General features: G+C 56.0%; 2 protein-coding genes across 2 annotated transcripts; both read left to right on the top strand.

Moving 5' to 3' along the window:
- Positions 1–153: 153 nt before the first annotated feature.
- PLAGL2 (PLAG1 like zinc finger 2) lies at positions 154–12,507 on the top strand. Its single transcript, XM_062204010.1, has 3 exons — positions 154–235; positions 5,234–5,605; positions 8,602–12,507. Exons 2-3 carry the CDS (start codon positions 5,346–5,348, stop codon positions 9,833–9,835), a joined length of 1,494 nt encoding a protein of 497 aa, XP_062059994.1. The 5' UTR covers positions 154–235; positions 5,234–5,345; the 3' UTR covers positions 9,836–12,507.
- Positions 12,508–14,229: 1,722 nt separating this feature from the next.
- On the top strand, positions 14,230–18,824 carry LOC133768171 (putative testis-specific Y-encoded-like protein 3). The gene is made up of 2 exons (XM_062202544.1): positions 14,230–14,265; positions 15,587–18,824. The coding sequence occupies exons 1-2, from the start codon at positions 14,230–14,232 to the stop codon at positions 16,898–16,900; spliced, it is 1,350 nt and encodes a 449-aa protein (XP_062058528.1). The 3' UTR covers positions 16,901–18,824.
- The last annotated feature ends 5,519 nt before the right edge of the window (positions 18,825–24,343 follow it).

The raw sequence follows: 24,343 nt of genomic DNA, 5'->3' as shown, positions 1-24,343 counted from the left end.
CGCTGGTGTCCGCCCCGCTCCCGACGGCCCCCGCGCGCCGCCCCGGCCGCTCTAGCCCGCGGGCGGGCGGGACCATAGAGATCCCGCGGCACCGCCCCCTCCACGGCCCGAGCGCCCGCTCGCGCGGCTCCCACAATGCACCGCACAATGGCCCGGCCGCCGCCACTACCGGGGCCTGAGCGGGCCTGGCGGAGCCCGAGCGCGGCCCGGCCCGCAGCGCGGGGCCCCGAGCGCGGTGAGTGCCGGCGAGGGCCCCGGGGGACGGCGGGGAGCGGGGCGGGAGGCCGTCTCGCTGCGCCCGCGCGCCCGGCACCCGGAGCGGCGGCGCCCCTCAACTCGGGCCCCTCGGCGCGGTCGCTCACACCACCGACCGAGGGCCGTCTCTGCGCCAGCCCGGCCCCAGATAGGCCCCAGGGTGACGAAAACTCTCCCGGGACCTGATACCTGTGTCTGGGGGCCCCGAAGAAGCCTCACTGACCCCTTCTCTTCCCATACCTGGAGTCGCAGCCCTGAGGGTCCCCCACTCTCGACCCCCAGGCTCCCTGGAGACCCAGATAACGTGCTGCTGACCTTAGCGGGAACCCGGGTCTGGGGGACGCAGATAAGCTGCACCTGCTCCCTCCCTCGGACACGCCTACTCAGACCCACGTTATGCCCCCTTTCCTGCTCCGAATAGTCCGCTTTTTACCCTGTTTGGTTTTCCAGACTTACGTAACCCCCTTTGAGGCTTCTCCCCAGGACCTGAGTGTGAAGAACCCAAATAAGCCTTACCCTGCTCAGGGATCTCACCCCCGGACTTCAGACAGCCTCCAACCCCGACGGTTTGGAGACCCTCTTAAAATTCAGAGACTTGATTTCTAACTGTGTGCAATCCTCGGAGCCCTCCAACCCTAAAACTCCCTGGACTCTTCGGAGGGCCCCTTAGAGACCCAGATAACTTGGTCGTGCCTTCTTACCATACTTGCCCTTGCTTCCCACCCCTGAGGTCCTCCTCCAGATCCTCCCGGAATCCACTCCTGTCTCTCCCAGTCTTAGGGGAAGTGTAACAGCCGGGCTCCTGCAAATCCAGGGCCCTGCTGTGGCCCCTGGAGCTTGATGAGGAAGAGACCTGGGGGGGGGGGGAGGGAGGGTGGTTAGGGAGAGTTGGTGCCCTCACAGCCAGTGTAGCCTTCTCCTGGCTTGTGTGTTTTTCCACCTGTCAGCCTGGGACTATGCTAGAGGCTGGCCTTGGGTGTCTAACCCTCCCCTCCCTAGGGGAGGCCACCAGATTTGGGGAGGGGGTGGGGAGTGCTGTCGAAACACGTTTTTACCTCTGTGGAATATGGGGCTGTGGTGAGTTCCAGCCATTTGCTCAGGGCCTCCCCGGGAGCAGGAAGACAGCCGGAATCTGAGGAAATAGTGGATCAAAGAAACTCCGAAGAGGGCCCATCTCCACTGAGAGCTCAGCCTGGGAGTAAATGCAGCGCCTGTTAATCCCGTTTGATGTTTCTTGGAATGATGCAAGTCATTGAGACTGCAGCCTCCCTGTAATTTCAGTCTCCCACCACTCTGGAGTGTGTGTGTGTGTGTGTGTGTGTGAGTGTGAGTGAGAGAGAGCGTGTGAGCGAGCGTGGCTGGGTGAGGGGGCGTCTGTGCCCGCTCCCTTCTTCCTTCTCTTTTGATTTGTTTCTGGTGCTCCGGTTGGGACCTGGTTTTTTTTCTTTAAGTCTATTTATAATTTTCCAGTTGCTATTTTAGGTTCTGCTTAAGGGAGGATTCTGTCCACCCCAAGGGAAGTTCCTGGGTGTGTGTCCTCCTCAGCAGGTGTTGGACTGTCCTCAGATCCCCAAGGAGCTCCTGGGCTGGGAGGATAAAAACTATTTTAGGGCGGCCGCTGGAGTGGAGCTGGTAATCCTCTGCGGGTCTCTAGTTAAGAACGCTCAGAGATTAACCCTTTCCTCGCTGCAGGAAGGCTGGCTGGAGAGTATTTTGGGGGGAAGTTGGGAGAGTTTGTGTGTAGCAGCAGCAGGTGGGGACACGCAACTCAATACAAAGGCAAAGATAATAGCTCTCTTTTGTTGGGCACTTCCAGCAGGCCAAGCCCTATGCGCAAACTTTTGCATACCTGACTAAAATAATCCTTAAAACAGGCCTGTGAGGTCAGTATTTTTAGCTTTACAGATGAGGAAACAGGCTAATAATGGAGAAAGAACGCAGTTTCTATAGAGATGATGTAACACCATAAAAACTAGTTTCGTCAGAGGGCAGCAGGCATCATGGCACGCGGCAGAGGACACAGCCTGGGGAGCAGTATGGCTCCGTCCCGGCTTCCAAAGAAGGCCATATGGTTTTTAGCCAGCGTTCCTATTTGGGGCAGGGAGCCGTAGAAATAGAAGAGGGGATAATGAAGGTGTGGTGAAGCGCTGGCCGTGCAAGAGAGCGCTGTGGCCCCGGAGATGCTGGGGGGGGGGGGGTGCCCAGGATTTGGTGAGAGGAAAAAGGGGAGACTACATGCTGAGTCCGCACTGGGAAGGAGACCCCCACGGCCTGGGAAGTCACCTTAAATAGACAAAGAGGCAGCTGAGGCCTCAGCGCACACTTCATGTCACTTTCAAGAGTACTGTTTAATCCTCTCTAAGACTCTTACAGGTAAGAAGGCTAAGTCTGTGTGGTAGAAATGGAGGAAAGCGAGGTTCAGAGAAATAAAGGAGCCTGACCGTGGTTTCATAGCCAGAGACTGACAGCTTTTCTGATAGCAAGTCCAAGGTTCTTCGCATGCTAGCTTGCCTTCAGATCCGATGCCAGAAAGAATCTTAGGCTGAAAATATACCGAGTTCTACCAGTAGCTGGGAGGGAGGGATTGTGTTTGTTTTATGGGAACAGGTTCTGGCAGCTTCTCTGTGGTTGTTAAGGTTAGAGTGTGAGACCAGAAGAGCAGCTTTGAAAGAGAAGTAGAATTCTTTCACAGTTTTGTCGAGGAAGAAGTCTGAAGAAACAGGACTTCTGATTATGTGAGCCAAGCCCAGGAATGTTAAAAGGAGAGACCGGACCCCCAGAAGGGCTCTGGGTAACACTAGCAGTGTTGGTTTTCCAACAGCCGACTGGTAGCAGTTGGTAAGCACTTTGTTGTGCCTTTTAAAGCGTGGAGGAGTAGGATCAGAGTGTCGGCTCTTTGCATCTGAAAGCCGTAACCCTGTTCAGGTAGATGGAGGGGAACACGTGGCTGCCGCCTGCCTTTGGTTCCAGCTGTACAACCTCATGAGCTCTTCGCCGCCGCCACCAGCCTTGTTCCTAGAAGCCCATTACTCACGCTTTCAGTAGCAGCCTGCTAAACTGCTGCGTCTTGTTTGTGCTCGCTCAGGAGAACAGATGAAGTGGCCGTGTGGGAGGTGGGGGCTGTGCTCTGCTCTTTCTGAGTTTGTGTGGAATTTCCAGGGCCAGGCCCCCTCTCGAGTCAGCCAGAGCGATGTAACTCGCTTCCCTGTGGCTCCCATTTCCAACTTTGGAGAGACTCAGGTACAAAGGGGGCGTAGAATTTGACTTCGAAGCTAGAGGAAATTCTTTCCAAACTCCACACTATACATGCTCGGGCTCACTCTACCCAATTCCAAGGTGCATAGTAATCACTGGTATTATAAACAGGTAATTCCACCCTTGTGAAGGAGGGAACTTCAACAATGAAAGCCAAACGCCAGAGGCCCGTGAGGTGGCCAGCAGAGCAGGCAGATGTGCCCCGCTCGCTGGGAGGCTGGAGTGGGACCCGTCTTCAGTGTTAACCTCTCCTCCCCAGCGTGTGATTCATGCAGAGCGCAGCCACCTTTGTGCAGCCCTTTCTAGGCAAATCTCCACTCGTGATGGGGAAATGTTTATCATATTACAGTGCAGTGTTTCTTCAACAAGAGGAATGGTTCCTGAACAGGACGTAGCTCGTGTTAGTGATGAGCAAAGCTCTCTGGGGCATGAACCCGCTGATCCCATCATCTCACGGCCGGTCTGTTGGATGAATGGTCACTGTAGGCAGCAGGTGCTAATGAGCTGAGCAAGCACTCTGGGGCCCATAGCCCATTTGTGCAGTTGGAGCCCTCCCCAGATTGTCGTGGACAAGCCCCACACACCCCTTTGCTCACTTCACTTGGAGAAGCCTCATGAGCAAATTCTGGCATGCACTCTTCAAAGGGAATCCCCCTGATGTAGCAGGTTGCATTGTGGTTGGTAATCTGTGGTGAGCTTGTGAGTATGAGTGTGGGTCTGTTCTGGTCTGAGTACAGTACCTCCCATCCTCTTTCTCAGAGTTGGGTCACCCATGTTCCAATCCTCTTCCCTTTGCACTACATTTCTTTCCAACAAGAGAAGGGATCCGACTTCAAGACTTGGTTCCCTCTTGGAGAAGGCTATGAACCCATTTTAAAGCAGAACTTCCCAGGCACACGTTAGCTCCTGAGATTCAGCTTACATGCAGTGGCTGATGTATTCATTTAAAAAAAAAAAAAGATTTCTAGATGTTAAGATAGGGAAATGCAAGTGACTTGATAGTAATGCGAGTATGTTACCTGCTCAAAATGTGCCCTGTGGGTCTGTAGGAGGGACCATTTAGCATGTTGGAATATTGGATGCGCTTTGCTAAAGAAACATGGTCTGAGCCCAGAGACCCAGGCAGGCAGTGGAGGTCAGGATGGGAAAATGCTGTCTAGTTGCCTCCTCAGGCAAACCTCCTGATATTGACCTGTTAAGAAGACATCTGGCTCAGGGGCTGGCTTTCCAGGTTTAAATTCCCGGGGTAAAGCCGCCGCCTTCATCCTCTGAGGCCTTTTGGGCATTTTATGGCTCCTTAGCACCTCCATGAAGAAGAAAATTGTGGAAAGTGCTGGATGAACGGAAGACCGTAGATGACTGGGAGGTGGAGAAAGGAGGAGGAGGAACTGCTATCTCTTGGTTTAAAGGAAAGGATGTAAAAGTGGAGTTAGGAGAGAGTTTGGCGTCTTAGGAATGTTAGTTCCTCAGATGATCTTGTTATCCACTTAGGTGGCATGGTGATGACGGTTACCACTGCGCAGTTCTTTAGTTTTCAAGACATCCTGTCATTGCAGAGAACATTCTGCCCGTTACAGAAACGAGGAAACTGCTCAGAGGAGAAACTGGCTGGGAACCATACAGTTTCCAAGTGAAAAGGCTGGGCTTGGAGTGGGATGGCTGCCTCCACAGCCCGTGTGCTCGTGGCTCGGGCTCCCTAATGCCAGGTATTCTGATGTTTCAGGTGAAGAGATTGCTTTCTGAAGGCTGCGTCGAAGGCCGTGACGGAGCAGAGCTCGTGTAGAGCTGATGGGGAGGCTTTCTGAATAAGATGGCCCTTCGCCCTTAGCCTTGCCATGACCACATTTTTCACCAGCGTCCCCCCCTGGATTCAAGATGCAAAGCAGGAGGAGGAAGTGGGCTGGAAACTAGTTCCCAGGCCTCGGGGCCGGGAGGCGGAGAGTCAAGTGAAGTGCCAATGTGAAATCTCGGGGACACCCTTCTCAAGTGGGGAGAAGCTGAGACCTCACAGCCTCCCGCATCCAGAGCAGAGACCGTATAGCTGCCCTCAGCTACACTGTGGCAAGGCTTTTGCCTCCAAGTACAAGCTGTATAGGTAGGTGATACTCTCTTCTCTCTTCTCTCTCCCTGCCCTCAAGTTCCCAGAGGACAAAGCCAGAGCGAGCTTTGGAGTTTAATTTGTCCCATGGGTCTGACCACCAACCAGTTGAAGTCGCTTACTAGACAGTCAAGGTGACATTTTTGATTCAGATACTAGAATTGGATGCATACAGGATAGGTCAGCCATGAACAGACTAGACTGAACCTTTTTTTTTTTTTTTTTTTAGTTTTTTTCTTTTTTGAAAGGCAGAATTATAGAGAGGCAGAGAGAGAGAAAGAGAAGTCTTCCATCCACTGGTTCACTCCCCAAATGGCTGCAACTACTGGAGCTGGGCTAATCCAAGGCCAAGAGCCTGGAGCTTCTTCCAGGTCTCCCACATGGGTGCAGGGGCCCAAGGACTTGGGCCATCTTCTGCTTTCCCAGGCCATAGCAGAGAGCTGGATTGGAAGTGGAACAGCTGGGTCTCAAACTGGTGCCATATGGGATGCCGGCACCGCAGATGGCGGCTTTACCTGCCACAGCACAGCACCAGCCCCTGAACATTTTTTTAAATCCCGTTTTTTCCCCATGCCTGTCAGCCAATGGTCAGAATCTTAGCCAGAAGTTATGAACCAGTGTAGAACTTCAGAAGGAGAGGGGAGCATCTGGGCCAGTCTGTAGATGTTGAAGTAGACTCAGTGCAGGGATGTGACTTAGCCTAGATCCCATAGCTGCTTAGGTTGTGCAGTGCTTCTCTGGAATCAGCCTGCCGTTCACATGTTGACTGCTGTCTCTTTGGAGTCCCTGCTGCCCTCTGAGCCAGCTGCTTTTCTGAAACTTGGAAGCCCAAGAACTGCTACTTAAAGTGAAATAGAATCTACAAGCCCTGTTATACGGAAGTTTCGGTCAGGAGGGCAAGCCTGGTTGAAAACAATTTTGATTTTTCCTTGCCGTTCCATAAACTTGCGCTTTACAAGTCAGATTGGGCTGGTGGACCATCATGCAGGCAGCCATTCAGTTATCCATCTGTTACTTCCCGAGCTCCTGCTGTCCCAGGCACAGGACTCGCTGCTAGAGATGGAGTAGGGAGCCAGACAGACTAGCCCCTCTTGGGTGTACTGTTCTAATACTGGAGCGTGAACAGGATGACCACAGAAAGCCTCAGTTCCTCATCTGGGAAACAGTTGATAGGAAGGAACTAAAACAGGCAGCAGGGGAGTGTGGTAGCCAGGACTGCCCTCTTGAAGTGCTGTGGTCCTCAGAACACTTGGATTCTCTGTGTGCTCCTGTTTCTTACGACCACTCCAGTCACTTTCTGAGTGATGGTCTGCGTGCCCCTGAGAGGCTGCAGAAAGGGTCCTAGGCCAGCACCCACAATTCTCCACGTGATCTTCACGTGGGTCACTGTTGGGTCTTTGTTTCCTGCCTGAAGATGAGGGAAATGGACTGGAGCTTGCAGCACCTCCCTCTCCCCATTACCATTACCGTGTCAGTTACGTCACAGGAGGTTGGTAGCAGCCCACCCAGGCCGGAGCATGAGGGGAGTGGATGTGTGTGATTCCCCCTGGGAAGAGATCACTGGGTGCTATACCAGAGAGAGCAAAATGACGCAGGTTTCCAGAAGGTCTGTGCTTAAATCTGGCCTCTGCCATGTACTGACTGGTACGTGGCACTGCCCTGGGCCTCAGCCTCCGCCAGAGAACAAGGTGAATGACACAGTGCACGCAAGGCCTAGCAAATCATGGGCTCTTGAAGTCTTGGTAAGTTGATCCTGAGTATACTGTGGAGCTGTGGATTGCTGTTGCTGGACTCTGAGCTGCTTTCCAACTAGACGAAGCAGGGAAACAAGGGACACTGAGGTGCTGTGCTGATGAACATCCCTGAGGCGCTGCTAGAGGGCGTGCGGGGAAATGTCCTCACACTGGGCAGCTGCTCTTCCTCTCCCAGAGGCAGCCAGGGGGCTTCCAAACATGTATTCTCCTCTTTTTTTTTTTTTTCTTTTTCCTTTTCTTCTTTTTTTTTTTTTTTAAAGACTTATTTATTTATTTGAAAGGCAGAGTTACACAGAGAGAGAAGGAGAGCCAGAGGCAGAGAGAGGGAGGTCTTCCATCCGCTGGTTCACTCCCCAATTGGCTGCAAGGGCCAGAGCTGTGCCGATCTGAAGCCAGGAGCCAGAGAGCTGGATTGGAAGTGGAGCAGCCGGGAATCAAACCAGTGCACGTATGGGATGCTGGCACTGCAGGTGGTGGCTTTTCCTGCTGTGCCACAGCGCCGGCCCCTTCCCTTCCTTTTTTTCAAAAGGGATCTTGTTACATGTTTTATGGAATGTCCTATTTTCATGTAGACCTATGTATCATGAGAGCTCATTCCAGATCAGGAAATTTAGATATATTTTGTTTTCCCTTTGTTGCATCATTTCAAATGTGATTTTTACAAAGGAAATGCATTCACATAATTCAAAATTCATACAGTACCAAAAGGTGTACAGAAAAAACTGTGATAAGTCATCCATTGATAAGCTGTCTAACTCCCCCCACAGGCAATCAGTGATGCCAGTTTCTTGACTCATACATCCTTCCACAAATGCTTTAAGTATATACAAGTAAGCAGATACATATTTTCCCCCTTTTTTTCTACCTAGAGAGCACCATTCTGCATATACCTCCATGCTTTTTCCATTTACACTGTATTTTAGGAGCTTATTCCCTATAGATACTTACAGGTAAAAAGCTGCCTCAATTTTTGAGAAATTGGGTCCTTTTCCATAATCACAGAACAAATTCCCTAGTGATAGAGTGGATGGTCGGATTGTTTCTGACTTCTGGCTCATCCAGACTTCCTGCAGGGACCAGCAGTACATCTGTGATTCCGCCAGTGGGCAGGACAGCTCTAGCGTGCAGCTGGCATGTGTTCCATGGCTCTCTTCCCTTTTGATGGACACCCCGAGTGTGCAGTCAGCCCTTGTGATGCCGCCTCCTTTTCTGTTTTCTCCCCTTCTGTCCTGTCCATAGGCACATGGCCACCCACTCGGCCCAGAAACCCCACCAGTGCATGTACTGTGATAAGATGTTTCATCGCAAGGACCATCTGCGGAATCACTTGCAGACCCACGACCCCAACAAAGAGGCTCTCCACTGCTCCGAGTGCGGTAAGAATTACAATACAAAGCTGGGCTACCGGCGCCACCTGGCCATGCATGCTGCCAGCAGCGGTGACCTCAGCTGCAAGGTGTGCCTGCAGACCTTTGAGAGTACCCAGGCCTTGTTGGAGCACTTGAAGGCCCATTCCCGCCGGGTCGCAGGTGGTGCTAAGGAGAAGAAGCACCCCTGTGACCACTGTGACCGGCGCTTCTATACTCGTAAAGATGTGCGGCGGCACCTGGTGGTGCACACAGGCCGTAAGGATTTCCTGTGCCAGTACTGTGCCCAGCGGTTTGGCCGCAAGGACCACCTGACACGCCATGTCAAGAAGAGCCACTCACAGGAGCTACTCAAGATCAAGACGGAGCCAGTGGACATGTTGGGCCTCCTCAGCTGCAGCTCCACAGTCAGCGTGAAGGAAGAGCTGAGCCCTGTGCTGTGCATGGCCTCTCGGGACGTGATGGGGGCCAAGGCCTTCCCTGGCATGTTGCCCATGGGCATGTATGGCGCCCACATCCCTACCATGCCCAGTGCGGGCATGCCACACTCCCTGGTGCACAACACACTGCCCATGGGTATGAGCTACCCTCTGGAATCCTCACCCATCTCTTCCCCAGCTCAGCTCCCTCCAAAATACCAGCTTGGATCTACCTCATACCTGCCCGACAAATTGCCCAAAGTGGAGGTGGAAAGTTTCCTGGCAGAGCTTCCTGGAAGCCTGTCTCTCTCGTCCGCCGAGCCCCAGCCCGCCTCACCTCAGCCGGCGGCGGCGGCGGCGGCCCTCCTCGATGAAGCACTGCTCGCCAAGAGCCCCGCCAACCTCTCCGAGGCCCTCTGCGCTGCTAATGTGGACTTCTCCCACCTGCTGGGCTTTCTTCCCCTCAACCTGCCCCCATGTAACCCTCCCGGGGCCACAGGAGGCCTGGTCATGGGCTACTCTCAGGCGGAAGCACAGCCCCTGCTCACCACTTTGCAAGCTCAGCCCCAGGATTCCCCGGGAGCTGGGGGACCACTGAACTTCGGGCCTCTGCACTCCTTGCCTCCTGTCTTCACCTCTGGCCTGAGCACCACCACCCTGCCTCGTTTCCACCAAGCATTCCAGTAGCCCCCACAGAGGCCCTCCATTCGCTCTTTGGCTCTGTCAGGGAGCTTTAGTACCTACCCCGTCCACCTCCCCTGAGAAGGCAGCTTAGCTTTCAGAGCTGAGTTCACAAAAAATTCCAGTGTCTGTTTGGAGCACTTGGTTTGGGGGTTCAGGCTCCAGGATCAATTCTAGGCAGCCCCAGCCCCTTGAAAAGATCTCAGACCATAGGACTTCAGGTATGTTTCCTTTTTTAAAAAAAAATCTTGATCTGAATCAGGAGCCACAGTTAGCCCTCTCCTTCTCAGAACCTCCTTCTCTTTGGAGAAGGGGATGGCCTCTTGGAGACACAGAGGGTTTCACCTTGGATGACCTCAAGAGAAATAGCCCAAGAAGCCCGCCTTCTGGTCCCCACCTGCAGACCCCAGAGCAGTGAAGCTGGTCAGGCCCTGCTGCAGAAGGTCGCTTGGCTCCGTCGCCTGTTTGCAGCCATCAGGCAGGAGAGAGAGGGCCTCTCTCCTTCCGACCCCCAGCCCTACTGCACCAACACCTCTGTTTCAGTCAGTGTTGTCCAGCAACGGTACCGTTTACAGTCGCCTCAGACACACCGTCTCACCTCCCTCGCCACGCTGTTAGCCTTAGAGTGATTGCAGTGAACACTGTTTACACACCGTGAATCCATTCCCACAAGTCCATTCCAGTCGGCACCAGCCTGAACCGTTTGGTACCTGGTGTAACCTGGAGTCCTGTTTACAAGGCGGAGTCGGGTCTTGCTGACTTCTCTTCACTTGAGGTCACGTCTTTCCCCTGTGGGGAAATAAACTGACTTTGGACTGCTTCAGTCTCTGCCATCTTCCCTGACTGCGTCTGTCCCGGCCTTGCTCGCCTTGCTCGGCCTGCTTGGCCGTGTCCACGGAGACAGGCAAGAGGATTGGAGCGGCTTTCACGGGTCTGCCATTCTGCTTTTCTTCAAGTACATCACGGCCCTGTCTTCCTCCTTTTGAACTGGAGAGGGGAGGAAACCAGAAGGCACGCCCACATCCATTCTCCCCGGCCTCCCCCCACCCCCCAATATCCTGAGCTGTTGATGCTACGGGGAGGAGGGGGAGGGGTCGTAGGCCGGTGTGGATCGCAGAGGCTCTGAGCCCCTCACTGTCTCCCTCTACCCCTCTACCAGGAAGTTGTGGAGTTGTTGGAAGAAGTTTTCAGAAAATTAGAAGTTGGCAGAGAGTTGAGTCCTAATCCGTGGGTTCATCGTTGTCTCCCATGTGGAAATTTTTCTTATTCACAATGTCCCTCCTGTCGCCTCCATTTTGCAGTCCCCATGGACTCGGAGCCACCGCGCGTAGGCATCTCCGTTCTCCAACAAAGAACCTCCACCTTCTTCCTGTGCTCCCCCCTCCTCAGTTTTGCCCCCAGTGCCCAGCAGGGTTCCTAGCAACAAATGATGAGTTCTTTCTAGACACGTGGGGCTTCCTGCTGCACACGGCACAGCCCTTGCCAGAACCCAGCCGGGTCCCATCCCCACTTCATCTCAGTTCTGCGTGGGCTCTTCCCACCCCTGGAAGGGAGGCAGCTCAGGGACCACCACTGTGGGACCTCTTGAGACACCTCCACTCTGATCAGAAACACACTTCTACCTCTTTACTGTGAACTCCGACACTTGGCAGCTGGCAGTTTCAGGGCGCTTGCGTCAGTGGTGCCTCCTGCTGGCTTCTCCACTCGAGTTTCAGGACAAACTACCAAGGAACTGCCTCAGACTCCCACCAGTTCCCTCAAAGCCCCCGGCCCCTGCCTTCTGTCTTCTACTCCCTTTGGTTTATCATCAGGACTGAGCAGGTCCAAGACCCAGGCTTCTGCTGCAGCCCAGGCCAGCACACCTTGTTAGAGGTGAAAGCCTTAAAGTTCAGCTCCGTGGCCCGATCGGAAGCTAGATGGAGTGAACGAGCGTGTTTTGATTTAGGCAAGGTAGCTTGGGATACCTTCACAAGAGCAAAGCCAGATATCAAAATGTCTGGCAAGGTTAGAATCAGACTAGGTGATTTGCTTCTAAAAATTAGTTTCAGTTGAGTCCCAGGGACTAATTAAGGTTTATTTTAAAAAGCGCCTATTTGGGTACGCAGCCTCCTGCATGCTGTGCATGTCGTCGGGACTCCTGTTAGAGGAAATGGTATGTGAGAGCCCGCGGGGGCTTGCCGCTGCTGCTCTGTGGCCAGTCTGCACGAGAGCCAGCAGCCCTCCCCTTGCCTGCCGCCTTCCCTGCGCCCTGTCCTTGAGGCACAGGGACCTCTGGCTGCAGAGTATGAAGTCCTGGGCTGTTAGAGGAATCCGTCCTCTGCCCTTTCCTGCCCCTTTCCCAAATTCTCGCCTCTCGCTACACCGATGTTGGGAAACCCAGGACAGGCAAAGCAGCCGTTTAAGATCTTGTAACGGGCCTGGCCCCCGCCTCGCGGCTTTTCTCCTTGCTTCCCTGACTCCCGTCTCCCTTCATCCTGGTTCTCCTTTCTCTTTTCTCATTGCCCTCACAACCCACAAAACATTTTTCTTGTCACTGTGAACTTTGCTGGTGCAGAGGAATGTTGTCTGCCTTCACCTTTTTCTTTATCTTAGCCACCCAGCTGTTTCTTAAACCTTCCCAAAATTATTAAAAAAAAAAAAAAAGCCTTACGGCCCAGTGGTTTAAAGGATAGGAGTAGCTCTATCCTACACTCAGTCCCAGATTTCAGTACCCGTCCTGAGGATGTGAGAGCCTGAGGGGCATCTGCCCAGGATGGGGGCCATGGCATGTGGCACAGACCAATCAGGGACCAGAAAAAAAAGGAGTGATGTCCCCTTTCCCCGCTGCCTCCTTCAGCTTCTGTCGGTGATGAGCTGTCCTGAACAGGGCAGGTTCCTCCCACCCTGCACAGTGGCTGGGCAGGCCCATGGCAGGCCTGGGGGTCGGCTGACGTGGCCAGGTGACAGCTCAGAGGATTGCTGCACCACCTGGAGGAGGCGGGAGGCAGGGAAAGGAGCCCCGATGAGTTTTTCCCCAACCTTGACGAATGGCATTTTGTTCATGGAAATCCGGGAAGCAGGTGTGATTACTTTTTTGCTCGTAGATATTGTCCTAAGTTGAAATTCTCCCAGTGCCCTGAACTTCGCCTAGTAGTCCTTAAATCCCCTTTCCCTTTTTGTAGCTGTTTTCTCCACCCCACTCACCTCCCTTATCTAGGAGCTGTTTTTAAGCACGATTTTTTTTAACAGGTTATATTGTACAGGATCAATATTTTGCTTTTTAACAAGGATATTTATGTAATAAGAAACTTTGCCTTAGGCAGGTGTTGGCCAGAAAAGTCCAGATTCCTCTGGGACCCTACCCTGGCCTCTCCTGGATCTCTGAACCTGCTGTGGAAGGAATTGGCTGTGACCTTGAGCACTGGAGAGGAGGGTCTGGCCAGGGAAAGGGGTGTTCTCCATGGAGGTGTAGTCCAGCGCCGCCCCGGCAGTGTCTGCTGGCTTCCTGAGTGGAGCCCCCAGCGGCCCCCTCCGTCTCTGCCTGTTCGGCACTGGGGCTCCCGAAACACTTCTCCTCCCTGCCTCCCAGCGGCCAAGGCTTTGGAGCCGCTCTTCCGTAACGCCAGATTATTTAAAGAGAAAAATACAAGACAAAAACCTTCTAGCACTTTGTAAACACAGCGAATAACCTCTTGGAGTATTTTTGGCTTTATATAAAACAAGGTTTTTAATTGTAAAATATAAGTGCCATTAGAAAATGCACAGGGCATATCTTTGTTAAAGTAGATTTTTCAATGTTTTACAGAATTACATTTTCAAAAAAAAAGTTTTTATAATGAAGTTGTTTATTAAAAACTTCTGAATGATGTGTTTGGAAGTTGTGAACCTGTCTGATTGGGAAAGGGTTGGCAAGAGCCTGGACCTGGGAGGCTGGCAGCCGGAGGTGGTGGTGGGTGTGGGGCAGGCAGTGACAGCCCCTCACATTGGCAGCTGTGAGCTTTGTTCTTCAGAATGAAAGATGGTAAGTGGATGTTCTTGAGGTAAGTGGCATTTCTGGATGCAAGGGTCAGGAAACCCAAATAACAGTGACATTTCCTGTTAGCGAGCATGCCAGGTGTCACACAGTCTGGGTGTCGGGGTGATGCGGTGCTTCAAACAGGGATGGCTTTAGCACTCCCGTTTTCCTCTGCCCACGTGTGACCATCCCCAGGGCCTACAAAGTGGCTTTTGCTACCTGGTTCCAGACCCGTCGTTCTCACATAGCACTGACTGGAAGGAGAAAGGGACCCTTACTCATAGCTCTGGTCTCATTGGCCCTGGTGGACTTCTGTGCCATTCCTGGCCCAGGCACTGTAAGCCAACGACAAGGCTGAGATGAGGAGAGGTTTCTCAGGAAATCTGGGTTGTCCAAGAAGGGATACATGTCTACCGTGGTCCCCTACTGCCTGCGTTGCACAGTGAGTGGCAGAGCTAGGACCTGACTGTCACACTGTACCCAGCCAGAGTCCAAACTGGAGGCTGATGTGGCTTCACCTGACATCATTGCTCGGCCATTCTCATGACAGTGACCTTCACCGGGGTCTTGAAACCCTTGGGCTGAGATCCTTCCAGCAAGGCCTTGGACTGAATCTGTTTTGTGTGACTTGAGGCCAAACAGTGCAGAGCACTTGGAGCCTGGCCCAGGAGCTCCTGGAGGAACACTTGCTTTTTTTTTTTTTTTTTTTTTTTTTTTTTTGACAGGCAGAGTGGACAGTGAGAGAGAGACAGAGAGAAAGGTCTTCCTTTTGCCGTTGGTTCACCCTCCAATGGCCGCCGCGGTAGCGCGCTGCGGCCGGTGCACCGCGCTGTTCTGATGGCAGGAGCCAGGTGCTGCTTCTGGTCTCCCATGGGGTGCAGAGCCCAAGCACTTGGGCCATCCTCCACTGCACTCCCTGGCCACAGCAGAGAGCTGGCCTGGAAGAGGGGCAACCGGGACAGGATAGGTGCCCCGACGGGGACTAGAACCCAGTGCGCCGGCGCCGCAAGGCGGAGGATTAGCCTGTTGAGCCACAGCGCCGGCCGGGAACACTTGCAAGAGTTGCGTGTGCCAAGGCAGCAGGCCAGCCCTTCATCTCTTCACTTGGTCATGCTTTACACCAAAGAGAACTCCAGCTAGGACCCCAGGGGAGTCCACCCTGCCCTTGAGGGACTGTACACCCCAGGATAGGTGTGGGGGCTCAGCTGAGGGCGCTATTGGACCCATTGGGCAGGAGAAAGCTGATGGAAGAGGTGGCAAGGACTTGCAGGGAGAGGTGGGGGTATTAGTTGCATGGTCCTCCTAGGCTTCCTGTTTGGGAGCTGAGCCGACAGGTGTGCAGAAGCTGGGCCTTCCGGGTTCTCAGCCTACCAAGTACAGACCCTGCACTTGAGACGAGAGCACATTTGTGTGAGATGACTGGTACTGAGCGAAGAAGAACCCCTAGGACAGTGTAACGCAAGGGCCACTTGGTTCCAGCCAAGCAGCCCAGGAGGCGCCATCTCGCGTTGGGGGTAAGCAGGCAGATGCCCACTTGCTGCCTGGTCTGCAGGGTCTAAGAGCCTCCCTTGCCCTCCGTCTTTCCACTCCGACCTCGTTTCTTCCTCCCTGTGCCAGCAGTCGCCGTTATCTGCGGCTCTCAGTTCGAGTCTGGTCGGTTTGGGCAAGGGAAGCTGCTTGAGCCCTCCGCATGTGCCCGAATAATCGATCCTCGGCGAGGCTGCAGTTGTGCGGCCGCCCCGGCCCTGGCCGGTCCTCCGCAGGCCCTGGAGGAGCGGCTGCCTAGGGCGGCGGCTGCGGCGGGAAGATTTGACTGCCGGCACTGGAGCCTGGGTGCCTGCTCTGAGCGGCCCCCGCCTCCGCCGGCCCCCGGTTGTGACCCCTTCCCCCTCGGTCAGGCCTCTAGGCGCCTTTCCTCCTCCGCCCAGGGACCCCAGCAAATCACATCCGGAAGAGGGGGCGCGCGGGGCGGAGCGCGCCCGGAGGAGGAGGCCGCGCCCCCGCCGCCGCCGCGCTTCGCCTCCTGCAGAACCCGCAGCCTGGCTCTCGCGCCCCGAGCCCCTCCAGGCCCGAGACTCCCACAGGTGATGGCGGCCGAGGGGGCGGGGGCCTTAGAGAGCGCGGCGCGCCCGGCGGCTGGCCCGGCCCCCGTCGCCTGGTCCGGGGAAGCGGAGGCGCGCTGGCCGCCCGACCCCGCAGCGGGCGCCGGCACAGCGCCTCCTGCCCCCAGCCTGGGGAACGGCACGGTGGGGAACGAGGCCCCAGCAAGCTGTGGCTCAGCGGGCTGGGGGGCTCGGGCGGGAGCCGGCGGGAAGGCCGAGGAAGTGACGACTGGGAAGGGCGCCATCTTCGAGGAGGAGGCAGCGGAGCGGGTGGAGAAGCAGCCGATGGGGGAGGAGAAGCTGGAGGGGGGCGCCGAGGCACAGGAGGGCCCAGGCCCCCTCATCCTGGGAGGCCTCATTGTGGACCCACTAGAGGCAATCCAGTGGGAGCTGGAGGCGGTCAGTGCCCAGGCCGACAGGGCCTACCTGCGGCTGGAGCGCCGGTTGCACCTTGCCCAGAGGAGCTTCATCATCCAGAACATTCCGGGCTTCTGGGTCACAGCCTTCCTGAACCACCCGCAGCTGTCAGCCATGATCAGCCCTCGAGATGAAGACATGCTCTGCTACCTGATGAATCTGGAGGTGCGGGAGCTCAGGCACTCCAGGACAGGCTGCAAGTTCAAGTTCCGCTTCTGGAGCAACCCCTACTTCCGGAATAAGGTGATCGTGAAGGAGTACGAGTGCAGAGCCTCCGGCCGGGTGGTGTCCGTGGCAACTCGCATCCGTTGGCACCTGGGCCAGGAGCCCCCCGCCCTGGTGCACAGGAACCGCGACACTGTCCGGACCTTCTTCAGCTGGTTTTCACAGCACAGCCTCCCGGAGGCCGACACGGTCGCCCAGATTCTCAAAGACGACCTGTGGCCCAACCCCCTGCAGTACTACCTGCTGGGGGATAGGCCCCACAGAGCCAGGCGGGGCCTGGCAAGGTGGCCTACAGAGTCCCCTCCAAGGCCCTACGGCTTCCAGTCTGGCTAGGTCAGCCGGGATGTGGCGCTCACGGGAGCCACTCAGGCCGCAGCGGGCGCTGTGCCGCCTGCTGTCTCTCCCGTGCCCTCAGGCTCTCCTGGACGTGCAGTGAACTCAGCCCCGAGATTCGTGGCCAATCCCTACTGTTTCCACGTGGGTTTCGTGTTCTGTTGGTGTCACGTGACTGTCACCTCTGCATGTACACCAGGCACGCAATGCCGTGCTTGTGTGCTGCCATCAGCTTCGTGGCCTTGGCCTTTCCACCCACTTTTGAAATAGGCAGCCACGGGGCATCCCTAGGGGGACTGCTGCCTCTTGGAGGCCCCGACCTGCTGGGCTTCACAAGGGTGCTACCTGTGCCCACGGTGGCCCTGCCTCCTGGCTCCGGGAGGCATCACCCAAGATGAAATAAGTGTATTGGGAGCTGGTGCCAGCTGGGCTTGGACATGCTGTGGCCCCAGGACCACAGGCCAGGCTTCCACCCAGAGCGTCTTCTGCAGGGCGTCAGGCAGCCAGGCTGTTGCGCGTGAAGAAGGTCAAGGGCATGAAGCAGCGGGCAGCGCTTGCTTTGTGGTCACGTTGCCCTTCCTGCCCCGTGTCCTCCTCCCCAGCCTGCTCTTGGCCCGTGAGTCCCGGCAACGCCTGGCCGTCACCTTCCTGCTGCATTTTGCCCCAGCCGCCGTCAGCCCTGTCACCTGTCCCTGGGTTAGCAAGGGCCTCCGGAACCGCCTGTGCCCCTGAGCGGACCTGGTCCCAGCACACGGAGAGCCTCTGATCCCAGGAGCTCCGCCAGGCCGGCCTGTCTGGACGTGTGCTGCAGATTGGGCGCCCTCCCAGGAGCCCGAGCCCCGGGCCCGCACAGAATCCAGGCCCTTTGCCGGCCCCTGCTGCCTCTACCTGCTTTTAGGCGGCCAGGTAGCAGGTGCTGGGCAGGAATGTTTCTAGTCGTGGGCCTGCTCTGTACGGCACGTATTTTTTTTTTTTTTTTTAAGCGACAGCTCAGAAACAAAAAAAAAAAAAAAACAAGGGAAGAAGCAAGGTTTTTGCAGACAGGTAAGGAGCAGACTTTCCCATTGAATTTGCCTCTTCGTGTCTGTCTCCAGAGAGGGAGAGCCTGTGCCATAGACTGCCGGTGCCCTCTACTTTGCCAAAGCCTGGACAGTGCGTGGCAGCTGAGCAGGATCCAGGAAGACCCTGGGCAGGATGGTTAATCACTTCATTGATGCTGTTCTTTTAGAACTCTAACCCCGACTCTGTTCTCCGGCCACCAGGTCCAAACCCCTGGGGGCTCCTGTGGGTGCGGTGCTGGGTTGCCCCTGGCTGCCACCACCCCCACCAGGCTTGCGGGGCTGGCTGGCTGTGTGCCCAGGCGCCTTCCTAAGCCCGGGGAGTGGCAGAGGCTGCGAAGGGAGGAGGGCGCGTGTTTCGGACCCGCTGCTGTGTTCTGTAAGTTGGAAGAGCAGATAACTGAGCTTCGCAAGCTGTCCCTTTCGGCCAGGCCCCCTTGTCCGTGGGATGTTGGTGCCATGCGCTCGGGGTTGCTGCTCATGAGGCAGACCCTCGCGTCCTCCCCGCTGTTGCAGCGCACTGGCCTGCTTGTTGCTTTCAATGGAAGACATTGACGACTGTCACTGTCATTTTTCTGTGCCGTTTGGACACTCCCATAACTTGTCACAGTTGCCATCAAGTTGTGTGGCCTGTTCCCACCACGCTGGACTGCGAAGCGGTGGGAGCCGGGGTGGCTGGGGCCATGTCGTGGGACGGTGACCTCCACAGGGGGACCCGGGCGTCTGTGCCCTTGTAGCTGGCACCGCTGAGGTGGCCGGCGCAGCTCCTAACCAGCAGCGCGTCTGCGGGGGCTCTGGCCCATCAGAACAGACTCGGGGGCGCTCCTGTCTTCTATATGCATGATGGAAAAATAAAAACCTTTCCGTCTGGGGAAAACGTAGATCCCGTTACTCCCCCTTCCGGAGCCCTGGGAGCTGGGGGCGGGAGGCACCCCGCGCCGCATCTCCCCTCCGCCTCCCCTTCACTCAGGCCGCTCCTTAGCACCAAGCACGTTGCAGCCTCCGGTTTCTGTGAGCATTCGCCCTCTGGCACGCTCCTGCCGCCAAGGCTTCAGCGGCCTCCCCTGCCCAGTCGTGGCACCATAACGCTCTGGCCGCCCCTCCAGAGTTCCTCTCTCTGAAGTGATCTTCCTTCCCCCGTCACGAGCGTCAGAACAGGGACCTGGCCGCGTGCTGCGCTGCCCGCCCCCGGAAGTGGCCAGTGTGACGTCATCCAGCGTGCGTGGGTGCCCTGCCCGGCGCTGGCCAAGTGAGAACCAGGCAGGGTTCCTGCAGAGGACTGGAGATGGCCAGGGGGGCTGATGGCAGGGCGAGCGCAGTGTGCCGCGCAGCTGGAGCACTCCTGGGAGTGACAAGGGTCACCGCCAAAGTCACACCAGGACGGAGGCTGCCTGGGACGCAGCCCGGCATCCGTCAACCCGGCTGGAGGCGACCTGGGATCAGAGGGCGCAGACCTCTGAAGCCGGGACGCTGGGGCCTTTGAGGACTGGGCGGACGTTTAGAACACGGAGCTGCTGGGGGCAATTCCTGGCAGAGTAGATAGCCGAGCAAAGCCGCAGAGGATGGGACGGCACCGTGCGCTGGGGACACAGCACGGCCCCTGGGCAAGGCTGCGTGATGGGCTGAGCTACTTGCTGAAAACAGGAACCCTGCATGCCAGCCAAGGCACTGTCCTGTGGCTGGTGGGAGGGGGTGTCAGGTGTAGTGCAGACTATGGTGGTCTCAGGGCAGCTAGAGGCCAGGGGACAGAGTGCCTGCAACTGTAGATGGCAAGTGTCTTCAGTTTGGACCTTCCCCTTCCGTTTAGGCTACAGTTCTTCCAGGAAGTCCTCCATGACTGTCCCCACCCAGAGCAGTCTCTGCCATCTTCCAAGTACAACCTAAAACCAGAATTTGAGGCATCAGAGCTTGACTGGGCTGCACTCTCTGGTTTCTCTTTTGTGCCCAACACCTGCCCCTGATGCTCCCAGTGGAATGAGGGTGAGCCTCTAAGTACCCTGGCAATGCTGGAAGCTGGTGACCAAGTGCTCTGCCTGACCTGCACCTGGTGGTTGGCAGGTGCACTTTGATTCCTGCAGCCCAGGTGTTACCCCGTGACATCTTCCAGGCCTTTAGGACCTGCACCGTGGTGCTTGATTAAAACAGGTGCTCAGGGGGCTGGCACCTGTGACGCTGGCATCCCACGTGGGCACCAGTTCGAGAGCCAGCTCCCTGCTGATGTGCCTGGGAAAGCAGTGGAGGATGGCCCAAGTCCTTGGACCCCTCACCCATGTGGGAGACCTGGAAGAAGCTCCTGGCTCCTGGCCTCGGCCTGGCCCAGTCCCAGCTGTTGCAGTCATTTGGGCAGTGAACCAGTGGATGGAAGACCTCACTCCATGGCTCTGCCTTCAAAACAAATAGATTTTTTAAAAAATAGGGCAGAGAAGTAAATGAGAATAGAGCATAATATCCAGCAGCGAGAAGCACTCTGACAAAATTCCAATCAGGGAAGGGGGATTTTTAGAAAGGGTGGTCAGGGAAGGCTTCCCCGAAAAGGTGCAATTCCCTTTTTCAAATGCTATGAGGTGCAAGCCCCAGAATGAGGCTAGAGGAGGTGCCAGGCAGGAAGGCAGGAAGCGATGAGGTGTGGAGACAGCATGCGGCTGGTGTGGCTACACCGTGGTCAGCAGGAGAGGAAGTCAGGCCACCAGGGTCCCCCCTACGTGAGATGGGAGCCACAGAAGGCTTGGAGCAGGACTGCCCTTAGCTGCTGTCCCCGGGCAAGCCCCTGGCACGTGGCAGGTGCTCAGTAAACGCCAGTCGTTATCCCTGTTTTTTAGCTTTGCCATCGCACCCTTGAGCTTGCTGAGGACAGGAAACAGAACTGTCCTGCCCCCAGTGTCCAGTACAGAGGGGCTCGGGTGTGTGGGTGAACAGAGTCCCTCAGGGCATGAACAGGTGAGCCAGCCAGAGTGGGCTCTGAGGACCCTCGGCTCAGATGGCAGTGGGATGTGCATCGGCTGCGATGTGGAAGGCGCGCACAGCAGAAGAGCAGGTGAGCACCTGTTTGTTTCCTTAAAGATTTATTATTTGTTTGAAAGGCAGAGTTAGAGAGAGCTCTTCCATCTGCTGGGTCACTCCTCAAATGGCTGCAATGGCCAGGGCTGTGCCATGTGGAAGCCAAGAGCCCAGAGCTGCTTCTGGGTTTCCCACATGGGTACAGGGGCCCAAGCACTTTCCCAGGCACATCAGCAGGGAGCTGGCTCTCGAACTGGTGCCCACGTGGGATGCCAGCGTCACAGGTGCCAGCCCCCTGAGCACCTGTTTTAATCAAGCACCACGGTGCAGGTCCTAAAGGCCTGGAAGATGTCACGGGGTAACACCTGGGCTGCAGGAATCAAAGTGCACCTGCCAACCACCAGGTGCAGGTCAGGCAGGGCACTTGGTCACCAGCTTCCAGCATTGCCAGGGTACTTAGAGGCTCACCCTCATTCCACTGGGAGCATCAGGGGCAGGTGTTGGGCACAAAAGAGAAACCATATGAATCCAATATGAACTGGTACTCATATGGGATGCCAGCATCCCAGGTGACAACTAAACCCATTGTGCCACAGAGCTGGCCCCAATCTGCCCTTTGTTTTATACTCTTGGGGACTTTGTTTTAGTCACAGCTGAGTCCCTCTTACCTAGAGTATGCCTGGCACAGTTGGTGGATTAGTAATGGAGAGAAGGAGGTCTCAGAGAGTCTTCCAGGTGGACAAGGGGACAGCAGGTACAAAGGTACAGGGGCACTGAGAGTCCTTCTGGGGCGAGTCTAGGGATAGGAACTCTATCCCAAGGCAGCCCTTCTCCAGGCAGCAAAGAGTGGAGGCAATAAGCGCCCCCACCCTGTTCCTGCCCGTCCAGCTGGGAGATGGCTCCCAGGGTGGAGGGCGGCGGCCAGATAAGCAAGGAGAGCTTCCTCTGTGGCACGTAGAGCAAACAGCAGCCCAGGGCCCAGGGCTTTGCTCACGTAGCATCTGCCCTATTCCGTGAACCTGAGAAGGAACTTTGGACAAATTCTTTTCCATGTGAGGAAAGTCTGTCCCGACACTGGGCAATCTCATGCAGTCTGCACCTGCCCTGCTGGCAGCTTAGGGGACTTTGATATTCTTTGCCAAGGACACGGTTTCAGCACAAAAATTCATAGAAGTTCACGGTGTCTGTCTGCCCTTGCCCAGCAGGTGAGCTAAATGTTAACTTAGCCTGGTGCCCTCTGAGGCCCCCCGCCCGGGCTGACTCAGGCTCCTGGACACTGGAAAGCTGCAGGCTGCCGGCAGCCACCGCGTGGCCTCAGACGTGTCTTGTCACAGCCTGATTTCTCATCCAAAGGAGAAACTTGCAATTCCTTAGCAGAAGGAAAAGGTCCCGGCCGGCGCCGTGGCTCAACAAATCCTCCGCCTTGCGGCACAGGCACACCGGGGTCTAGTCCTGGTTGGGGCACCGGATTCTATCCCGGTTGCCCTTCTTCCAGACCAGCTCTCTGCTGTGGAGGATGGTCCAAGTGCTTGGGCCCTGCACCTGCATGAGAGACCAGGAGAAGCACCTGGCTCCTGGCTTTGGATCAGCGCAATGCGCCGGCCGCAGCGGCCATTGGAGGGTGAACCAACGGCAAAAAGGAAGACCTTTCTCTCTGTCTCTCTCACTATCCACTCTGCCTGTAAAAAAATAAAATAGAAAAAAAAAAAAGGAAAAGGTCCCTTCGGGGGACTTCCTCCCCTACCAGCACCGTCAGCCCTCCAGGTGGCTGGCCCAGGGCCAGTGCTTTGGGTCACATCTAACAGATGGATTTGTTTTCCACCAACCTGAATTTCCAGGCTCGGGGCTCTGAGTCACCAGCTCCGGATGTCTTGGGCCTCCTCTCACCTGCCACCATCCTCAGGTTGGTGCCGAGATGGTAGGGGTAGCTGCAAGTCACACTGGGATACCGCCACTCCACAGAAGGCACACGTGTCTGCCCATCACTCCCCTTTAGTGGAGGACACCCTTTCCAGAAGCCACTGGAGACTGCCCTGTACTCCATGTCTCCTGGCTGGAACTGGGTCCCATGGCCACACTTGAGTTAGTCCTTGGCAGAGGGCAGCAGGATGCCATGGCTGGCTTAGACCGTGCGCCAGGGAGAGGGGCGTGTGCACGTGCCAGTACAGCGGCTGAGTGCCCACTTACAACGTGGCCCTTCTGCAGGTCACCACCCTCCTGGCACCTCCACCCTCTGACAGTGGCACTGGGCAGAGCATCAGGGCTCCGGGGGTGCTGACTGCGGGCCAGCACAGACCCCCCTGCGAGGTTTGTGCACGCAGAAAGTTCCTTAAGCTGTTAAGTCCCTGCCAGACTAAGATTCTTAGGAAGCAGGCCTTGGAGAGTCCCCCAGGCCGGGGAAGGTGGGAGTAACAGAGCACCCACTGTGCGAGCGGCCCTTTCTCTTCACAGAACAGAGACAAGTCCTCCCAGGGACCCTGTGCTCACACAGGGAAAAGGCAGCCCGAGAGACTTGTTTCTAGCGAATTCCAAGTAGCAGCGTCGGCTCTACCTGCCCACTTGAAGCAAGCGGAAATACCACACACAATACCGAAAACGGTGATTTGTGGGGACCTGGACACTGAATGATCAAGGACAGAACTCCAGACGAATGGGAAACAAAGGTAGCCCCGTGACTGCCCCCGCGTGCTGCGAGAGGGGCTGCAGGCTGAGCCTGGGGAAGGGGGAACTGAGGCGGAGCCAGTGAATGCCAGCAGTTGAAGAGATGGGGGTGCAGGGTCATGAGCAGATGTCCTGTGCCCAGGACAGAGTGGGAGCCTGCACGGCAGAGGGTCCCCATGGGTACCCAGCAGAACGTGCATGAGCGCACATGAGGCTCAGTGGGACACTGCCTGCTGCTCACCCAGCTCAGGAATGGCATCTGTGGCACTGGCACTGGGCAGAGTCTCAGGGTGTTCACTCAGTAGTGGCAAATAACCAGCTCTAGAGTGAGCACTGGTCTGGATTTGCCTTTGTGAGCAAGACTTGAAGGATTAACTGTTTCCAAGTAACTGAGACTGTCCCGGAACAAGGCTGAAGAGGATGAACAGGATGACAAATACAGCCAGCGCCCAACAAGGTGAAGCCCCAGTGTTTGGTGTTCAAGCAAACATGCCCTGGCCTCTGAAGTGGCAGGCAGCTCAAGGAAAAGGGCGGCCCAGAGCAGCCACAACAGGAGCATTAACACTGGAACACGAAAACACGCCCAGGGATTCTCATTTTATTCCTTACGTTCAAAGTTAAGTAGACTTGTTGCTGTGGATTCATTCTTTTTTTTTTTTTTTTTGACAGGCAGAGTGGATAGTGAGAGAGAGAGAGACATGCCGGTGCAGGGCCCAAGCACTTGGGC

Source organism: Lepus europaeus, chromosome 10 (genome assembly GCF_033115175.1).
Source record: "Lepus europaeus isolate LE1 chromosome 10, mLepTim1.pri, whole genome shotgun sequence".
Taxonomy (NCBI): Eukaryota; Metazoa; Chordata; class Mammalia; order Lagomorpha; family Leporidae; genus Lepus; species Lepus europaeus.
The sequence above is the reverse complement of the archived record's forward strand: the minus strand, read 5'-3'. Positions and strand labels throughout refer to the sequence as shown.

Excerpts from the sequence above, each read along its gene's own strand:
- PLAGL2 (XM_062204010.1), top strand. The coding sequence starts at position 5,346 with ATGACCACATTTTTCACCAGCGTCCCCCCCTGGATTCAAGATGCAAAG. Across the intron at positions 5,606-8,601 it reads TCCAAGTACAAGCTGTATAG|GCACATGGCCACCCACTCGG; the intron begins GTAGGTGATACT and ends TCCTGTCCATAG.
- LOC133768171 (XM_062202544.1), top strand. The coding sequence starts at position 14,230 with ATGTCTACCGTGGTCCCCTACTGCCTGCGTTGCACA. Across the intron at positions 14,266-15,586 it reads CCTACTGCCTGCGTTGCACA|GCCCTGGAGGAGCGGCTGCC; the intron begins GTGAGTGGCAGA and ends GGTCCTCCGCAG.